This window comes from Eleginops maclovinus, chromosome 11 (genome assembly GCF_036324505.1).
Source record: "Eleginops maclovinus isolate JMC-PN-2008 ecotype Puerto Natales chromosome 11, JC_Emac_rtc_rv5, whole genome shotgun sequence".
NCBI classification, from domain to species: Eukaryota; Metazoa; Chordata; class Actinopteri; order Perciformes; family Eleginopidae; genus Eleginops; species Eleginops maclovinus.
In genome coordinates, this window is record NC_086359.1 from 15,253,313 (window position 1) to 15,262,760 (window position 9,448).

General features: G+C 32.3%; 1 protein-coding gene across 1 annotated transcript in view; it reads right to left on the reverse strand.

The window, feature by feature from the left end:
• zgc:77151 (uncharacterized protein LOC337153 homolog) overlaps nucleotides 1-4,663 on the reverse strand; it is a 36,815-nt gene extending 32,152 nt beyond the window's left edge. Inside the window, exon 1 of the mRNA XM_063895256.1 lies at nucleotides 4,428-4,663. Within this exon, the coding sequence (XP_063751326.1) occupies nucleotides 4,428-4,448 (21 nt within the window). The 5' untranslated portion in view covers nucleotides 4,449-4,663. The remainder of the gene's footprint in view (nucleotides 1-4,427) is intronic.
• Between the last annotated feature and the right edge of the window lie 4,785 nt (nucleotides 4,664-9,448).

A 9,448-nucleotide genomic window follows, 5' to 3' on the forward strand; every position in this document is an offset into this window, starting at 1 on the left:
AATCATATGGCAAAGATGTTTTTGCTTGTAGTACATCGTTTAAAATATATTACTAGGCACAAATTGGTATAAATGACTTTTTATTCTGTATATTTTATAGTGTAGATACTCTCTTAATATATGTTTTTTTTCTAATTTGAATATAATATATTGATTCAAAAGTGTAATATATATTCTTATTTTATTAGTATTTTGTTTAGAAATGTTGTAATTCTTGTGTATTGAAAATCCCGCTGTGACGAAAAACAATTCCCAACTTGGGATAGTAAACTAAACATCTATATAAAACATCCTTATGAAAAGAACTAATAATATATCTCTATAAATGTTCCTCCCTCCCTGCCTTCAAATGTGTTTTCCTGCTCCCCCCCCCCCCCCCCCCCCCCCCCCCCATTTGCAAAGTCAGAAGTGTTGGTCCCGCCCCCTGTGAGTTACATCACTAAAAAGACCAGGATGTGCTTTCTGCAGCACATCAGGATTCACAGTGCAAGAACATACTGTATGCAGGGCACTATGGGATGTATTTTACTGATAAATTAGAGATAAGGTGAGATAAAATACCAACAGAGCAACACAGACACAAGTAATGCTGTAAAAACGTTATATCGAGTCCCAGAGATTCAAACAGATCCTATAATGAGATGTATTATGCACAAATAGTTATTATTACACTTGATTAAGAACAGATGCATGTACATGAACAGCGTTATGTTAGTATAAATGTATAGTTGTCAAATCATCCCTCTGTTTCATTCAACCCGTATCAAAAAATGAACTGTATGAGTGAGTAATTAACTCTTGACATAGCTACTGCTTGGATTTTAGTTTTTCTTTTCATTCTATTTATTTGTTATTTCAGTTTTATTTTTTGAGTTGTTGTGATTTACCTAACTGTAAAAATATTAGTTTACATTCTGATACATACATATAATAGATACAATATTATCTTATTAACAAGGATTATCGTTGCGTATTATAGTTAAACAAGGAAGGAGAAAGAATGAAATAAAAGTCAGATAAAAATCCATTTTGAAATACGAATTAATATTATAACCTATATTTATATTCTAGCTATATATTTAAGGACAAATTATAATACAATTTAAGTGACATAATAAAACAATGCCGTATTGGCCTATTATTACTAAGTATTAATGGATTTGTATCACAGCCATTTAAGGGAACAAGTCCAACTAGGAGATAAATCAAAGTAAAGTCAGATAAAATCACTTCTAAGTTAAAAAAAACAACTTTTATAGATATTTTGAACACATTGATATAATATGGTGGTCAGCATAAAGTCCGATAAAGTCTCCATTGATTCCTGTGAGGCGAATTAAAGGTTATTTCTGAACTATTATAAGAAGGAATATAATTAAGTAAGAATTCGATGGACATCAGAGAGTAATAAAAATAACATTAATCCAGTTTCTCTGACAAAGAAAGAAGACAAAATGCACAAGAAGAGATCCATTAAGCTCAACAGACACGTAAATCATGATATTAAAGATTAATTCAAGAGTTACTATATAGGATGGTATGTATTATATGCATTTAAGCACAGTACATTAGTATAGGACTATGGAAAGTTGACAGAAAACTAGAAACTCAAAATTATATTAAAAATATATATGTTTTAGTTTAGTTACTTAAGTTATAAGAATAGAATAAAATAAAGAATAAAATAATATACATTCACGATTCATCTCTACGGACACAGTACCAGTCATAGTGGCAGGCATAACATATATTTAAAGATATTGTGGTAATAATTTTGAAAAATGGATACAGAAAGAAACTGATAAATCTGTAAAATAACTCCTTCAGGAACATTGGTTTGCTATGTTTAAATAGGCAACTGCTAAAGCCAAGTTGACTCATTTTAAATGTTTTCATTTAAAAATATTCACTGTATTATTATGCATCACGACAAATATCCTCAAAAAAACATCTGTCTTTGAGTACCTGTAGCCAGATCATTGTATGCTTAATTTACAAATAATTAAGTAATTTCTCTGCGTTTTTGTTTCATCTTCATCCACTAATCAATAACTGTTGACATCCAGTTATTTGTAGGTGTATGCGCAAGGTAAGCAAGGAAGAAGACAACAACAATCCCTATTCAACTCACATTAAACAAGCTGGAACCAGATCATTTGTGGCATTTTTGCTTTTAAACAAGTTTAATTGATTATAAAATCAAAAACGTAATAATGGAATCTATTTCTAATCAAAATATGTTTAGCCTGTGCTTATTTTATACATCTTTTTGTTTGCATTTAAAGGTTCAAAGGTCATTTAGGTATTATTTACTATCATTCCTCTCCTTATCCTTGCATTTGTACCTATAGCCTATTTTGTATTGCATTTCCTGTCAATCAACTAACCAATACATCTTTAAAGCATTAGTTCATTTATATTTAGATCTTAATGGTTATAAAAGCATGAAAGCAAGGAAAAAAATACCAAAGTAAAGTGAGATCAAGTCACTTTTTAGCTTTGCAGACATGGTTTTACCAACAGAACTAATATTATACATATATGTAACTTAAATTACAGAGAGAGACAATATAAGTACTACCATCAAGTAAATATATGAGTATGAAAACATACTGTTTCCTATGCATTTCCTGTTAAACAACTAACCTGTACATCTTTAAAGCATTACCTCATTTATATTTAAATATATATTTATATCAAAGCATGAAACCAAGGAGAAAATACTAAAACAAAGTGAGATCCTGTCACGATTTAGCTTAGCAAACATGGTTTTACTATATTATACATATATTTAACTTAAATTATAGAGACACAATATTATAAGTACTACCTTTATGTGAGCATAGAGTATCAACAACATACTATTATGTACTATAGGAGTGTTACATATGAATTTCTGTCTTTCTTTTTATTTTTTTGGTTGGCCCTGGGGGAGGGACAGATCATTTTCAGCCTAGCGGTGGAAACGAGGCAGGGCTGAGCAGGCAGGAAAATAAAAGCCACAAATATAATCTGAGCAATGAGAGGCAGCCCTCTTTCTAAAATGTGAACACACACACACACACACACACACACACACACACACACACACACACACACACACACACACACACAAAAACACACACGAATTTAAGATGGAAACCCTTAATCTGCGCCTACGTCAGTTCTCGTGATATTTTGTGGGAATAATGCAGTGAGATATTTCTATTTTACACTTTTTTTTTTCACTACAGAAGGAAGAAAAAAAAAAGGGGGGGGGGTCTGTAAAATAAAAACCCTCCGACGAATATTAATTATAAAAAGCCCCATGCTTTAGACAATAAATAAATAAACCATGTTAATCCAAACACAGTATTGACCTTGGCTATATCCTGTTATTGCAAAAAGCGCACAAGTTGGGGGAAAACATCTGCAATAAATGAATATTTAAAAACAGAGATATAAAATATATATATACACCACTGGAATATGAAATAAACCCCTTAAACGCCACACATGGAGAAATCCTGTCAAAATAAATGACTGTATCGGTTTTATTTAGCCCATATGACTATATTGCTTAAACTGTGAATGTTTCCTGTATTTTTTTGTTTTAAAGGCAGGATTTATCTTCTCTATTTCAAGTACAAAAACTCATTCCCCCCCCTTCATACAGACAATATTAACATTCCTCCTTAAACTGTGGGGTAATTACGACGGAGACAAAATGTCGGTGGGGATTTTATAATATCAATATGCTTCCTATTAAAAACCAACACTACTGCTCCATCTATAGTGACTGTCGAAAAATATATATTTCAATGTTTAATATCATGTCGGTGTGGGGGGAATTTATTTTCAGAGTCAAAAAAAAATGTCGAAGCAACGTGTCGTTTTTCAGCTTTTGGTGAAAAGGCTGAAAAGTTTCCTGATATTTTCAGCCATGCAAACGAGGATAAAAATTAAATGTTATTAAGGTAATGTGTTGTTAGTGTGGGTGGGGGTTGGTAGCCAAAAGAGAAGCTGTGACTGTCGACACGACGCACAAAGAAATTAATCATTAACACGGCGAAAATATCAGAAATATTAAACCGAAATTTAACCACTGAGTCTCCGATATCAAACGAGGAAAAAGATCGGTGTCAGATCCGATTATTCCTCCTTAGAAATAACAAATATCATGTTTATTTCTCACCCTGTGGAGGGAAAAAAAAAGTTGAGCCCTGGTTGAATAAAGTTGTAATTGCAGTCGGAGCAACTCGGGTTTGGTTGATATGGGAAAACAATCAATACGACATGGTCTAACTAAAATTAAAATAAAAGACCATATTGGGATTCAAATCACCGCGACACACATATAGAATATTCCCCACATTAACCGGTGGAGAATTCGCCGGATGAAAGTGGCAATAAATCGACATTTATTTAAGAAATTAAATCGGCTTTACCTGTATTGCATTGTGCTCCATTGCAGTCCTGCATTCCCTCTATGAGGCCCCTCTCCGGTTACACCGCCGGGACTCGCCGTCACACAAACAAACGCACCACAGAGGAAAAAATAAAAAAGCAGGGTTTCTGTGAATGTTTTTTTTTTTTTTCTTTCTTTTTTTGGGGAAATGGACAGGATCTAGGTGTGGCCAAAGTTTGCCACAGAGAAACTTAATGTTAAAGTCACAGCAGAAACGGCAGTTGAAGCATCTTTAGCTTCAGTGTTGTGACGTACTTCCGTGTGACGCGACACGGAGGCGGGACTTAGATACAAAATATAATTAGAGAGATAATGTGGAGCAGTGTTAGAGTTTAATTTGACTAACTTTTATGTTTTTATCAACAAACAGACACATTGATGCTTTTTTTATTCCTTTTCATGGATGCAGAGGAGTAAAACTAGAAGTGGCATATCCTGTTTTAATATTTTGTATTAAAAATCTAAATTATATCTCGCTGCATTGCTTTAAAAAATGCCTGATCATTTGAACAATGTATGATGCCTGATGTTCATATTCCCATCAGTGTTATTTTATTAAACTTTTAAGTATAATACCAGTTGTTCTAAAACGTTGCCATTTTTATTTAATTTAAGCGATTGTTTGTATATTGAGTGTTTTATATAACATTAAGATGTTTAACAATTTTTAAATTTTGCAAAACCGTTTAATTAAAAAAATGTTGTCTTTTAACTGAACTTTAATTTATTTTTATTTTATTCCTTTGAATTATTTCATTTTATTTTAATGTATTTTTTATTTTTCTTGTATTCATTTTTTATTCAGTCTTGCGTTGGTATTATAGTTGATGGATAATCAAATACCACATTTAGGAAGCTGGAAACAAAAGATCTGTTTTTGTTTCATATCTTCACTGCAGGACTTTTACATATGAATGAACATTGTATTCAAGCCCTAGCCCTTGCCAAACAAGTTCAAAATATGCTGATTAAGCTTACTTTCACAAGTGAAAGCTCTGCATGTAGTTCGTGTTGTACCAGAGTTGTGTTTCTGGCGCTGCTCAACACTTCCTTGTTGAATTATTGTGTTAGATTTAAAGGAAGTAAACCCCAAAATGAAAAGGGAATTGATCATTGCTGCAGATTTTATATAAATATTCTTAACATGCTAATTGTAAACTTGCATCTGCTGTTAGCTGCACACTTTAAAGCATAACATTGGATTTTTCTGGCCAAAATAACCCTGGGAGTTATGGTTAATAAGATTTTATATATTGGACAACATTGGTTCATCGGATTTTATAGATACATTTTTTAACATTTTAGTTTTTTATTTACATTTGTTAAGCTATATATATATATATATGTATATATATATATATATATATATATATATATATATATATAGGCTATACATATATATGTATACATTTTTTTAAATTATAATTTTGCATTCCTTTTTGTTGGTTCATTTCACAACAGGTTTGATTCACCACTTCCAGTCTGCACATCATGGGTTAAAAATACTGTAGCAGAAACACACATCCGCGTGTAATGACAGCATTCAAACACTGGGTCTAAAAATATTTTCACAGCTGCCATATTCACAGTCATTGTTAAACACTATTAACACAGGGTATACATCGTGTATAAGGTATATCCCCAGAATTAACATTTCATTTAGGCTATTATACCAAAATATGGTGGAAATATAGAGCCTAAATACTCTTTAACCTAAAAAATCACACCTATAACCGGCATAAATAAAGTCTTAACAACATTAAAATATCAGGTTTTAATTTGAAATTTTGAGAATTTATTTATTGAAGGATAGCCCCTTGAGTTGTAGTATCTCATTTTCGAGGGGGTCCTTAAAAACATAAATACACAAATTATAAAACAATACAGTACAGACACTTGCATAACAATACGTATACTACAAATACACATACAGACAAAACAGTATAACATACATTACAGATATACACATACAGACAGCTCGCTCACCCTCTTGCTGTAATGGAGGAGTATTTAGCTCCTTTACTCAGGTTAAAGATTATTGTGTAATATATGAATATCATATTCCCTCAGGTATTTGTGATTTAAATTTAAGCTTATATGGACATTATTGTAGTGAGGGGTATGAGAAAACCTTAATGCATTAGAAATTCGGCTAAAGATACATCAATAGTTAAAAAATAACTACATTTTTGCTCTGGTATTGTTTTGGGAGAAGCTCAAGTCATCATCATAATATGCAGTAAAATGACAATCTGGATTATTTTATATGACATTAAATACTATGTATCCATCAATTATTCATCGCTCTGAAATGCTCCAAGCTCAAGAATGAGTGCTTCTTGATATACTTTAGTACTTTTTATTGCTTTTTGATGCATATTTAATGCATGCACAATCCAAATACAACACCATATTTTAAGATTTTTCCACTGCTGTTGAAGGTTTGTTTACAACAGTGCTCTTTGTAAGCAAAGGGAGTAAAGCAGCTTTCAGTTTTTCAGTATCTTAGTTTAGCATGTAGGCATTTTCAGGTATTCACACTTCGTTGAAAGGTCTAAATGATCAGAAGTGATCAGGAATATCTTTACTGTCTTTATTTCTAAACTGTAATAGAAAGTGTGCCTTGTCCATTTCTTCAAAATATCTAAATATACTTTACTGTGATACATTTATGAGTAGTATCAGTTTAATATGCAGCTAATCAAGGTGAAGATAATGTGAATAACTTCATAAATACTTAATTCACATCATATCTTATTTTGTAATGTGTATCAACAATAGGATTAAAATACTCCCCTACAGGTAAAAACCCTGAATTAAAATTCTACTGAAGTAAAAGTACAAAAGTAATTGCATTAAAAATCTGTTTGAACTACAAAAAGTAAAAGCACTCGTTCTGCACACTGGCCCATTTCAGAATAATATGAAGTGCAGAAGTTTTACCAGCTAAATGTAGGCTACTTCAAGTATCAAAGGTAAAAGTATACTCATGATGCAGAATGGATATTTTCACAGTATGGTTGTATTTATGCTTAAACTATTCTGCTTTTATGGATGTATGAGCATTTTAGTATTGTACACCTTTATATGTGGACCAAATGTAGATTGACAGGAAATACTATGTAGATAAGTACCGCATTACACTATCAGCACATCATGTGTTTTTATTTGTACAAAGTAACTATTCAAAAAGTATGATATTAGTATTATTAAATAGAAATACCAAAGTACTAAGGCCTTTACTTAGATATGTTTTGTCTGTATTTTTACTTGTTCTTCCTCTCTGCCTGCGAAAGTCTCCTCCCTCTTGTTTTTCTGAGGTTCCTTTAAGGGTTAAAAATGGGGATTCTACTCCAAACACCACAGCAGAAAACGTCTAAATATATATATTTTTATGTATCTACGATCTGTGTTCACACACTTAATGTTATAGCAATGTTTTCTGCTGCAAATATTAAAACCTGAGGTGAAATGTGAGTTTCTTCAGCTGAGGTTATAACAGTTTGCTTGGCTCATTTTGTGAAGAAACGTGATCACACACACAGGACTCATGTATCCTGGTGTGAGCAGATATAAACTGCAGTGACCGGATATGTCCAGCAGGAGGAGGAAGCACGTGTCTGGTTTAACCCATGAGGCTGCAGCAGGGTATGCATGCAGAGGCAGGCCTCAGATCAAACCCCCACTTTAGGGCTAATGAAAGTGAGCTGTAATTACTATAATCTCATTTACTTCCTGCTCTACTTTGTTCACATATTACATTTGTCTGTATTGTGTTTTTTTTTCTCAAGGTTATTGTATCTTTAGTAAACAATGCAATCAGATGACCTTTATTCATCCCACAGCAAGTAAAGAGCCAGAAAAGAGCAACATTAGACACATGCATAACATAAAAAATATAAAAATCTGATACTAAACAAATTACAATTACATTTAATTTATTAAATACCCATCCAGGTGGACAATAAAAAGTACCAGTAACAGTATTTTGAATTAAATAAGTGTTGCATATATAAATTGGTGTGATAGAAGTCAGTTGATAGTAAAAGTGCAAGTATATTTTGCACAGTGTTTTACTTATTTATTACAGTAGTTTAATCTTAACTAAGAAATAGCAGCGAATAATAATATTGTTATAAAGCAGTACATTTCACATTAATAATATTGCACAACAGTTATTGTCTTTGTTGTTATACACAGTATGTGTGGTGTTCTACCGGGGGCCATGGTGGTTACAAAGACTGTAAATGCATCAAATTATATAAGAACAATATTTGTTCATGAGATTAGGTTTGAGGCCTTTATGATATATTGAAATTAATTATTACCAAGCAGACTGTTTCTATTAAGGCAAAACAGACAGAAGATGTGAAAAAGAAAAATAACACTTTCTCTCAGTTTATTTGTGATGAATATTTGAATGACTCAGAATCAGAATACCTTTATTTGTCCTTCAGAGGGAAAATCTGCATTTGTTTCTTGTTAGATCTCTAATTGCTTCTCTTGGATGTGTTTACTGTGCAATATATGTTTAGAAAAAAACAAAACCGCAAAGACTAAGAACAACGCTTTTTCGAGTCTGTTTAAGGTCCCTTTTATGTACATTACGTTTTTATATGACACAAACACCATGTCAAGCCCTTCATTATGTCCACTCTTAAACACTGTATTACCCATTTTGCATGCATTCATATATATATGATATATATATATATATATATATATATATATATATATATATATATGCATGTATATCACAGCTGTGTGTGTAGTACTGCAGTATGCAACTAGCAGCTGGATCCCCCCCCGCCTGCAGGAAGAGGCTGCAGCTCCTATCTGTCCTCTGCATGTCAGAGAGCTGCAGCAGAGAGGAAATCTCTGCAGAGAGGCTTACTGACACCTTGGATATTCTAAACAGTCAACGTTTCATAAAAATGACATTGCCATCTTGAGTTTAAATTCATAAATATGGACTTGCTTCGACAGATCGTCTTAGATATT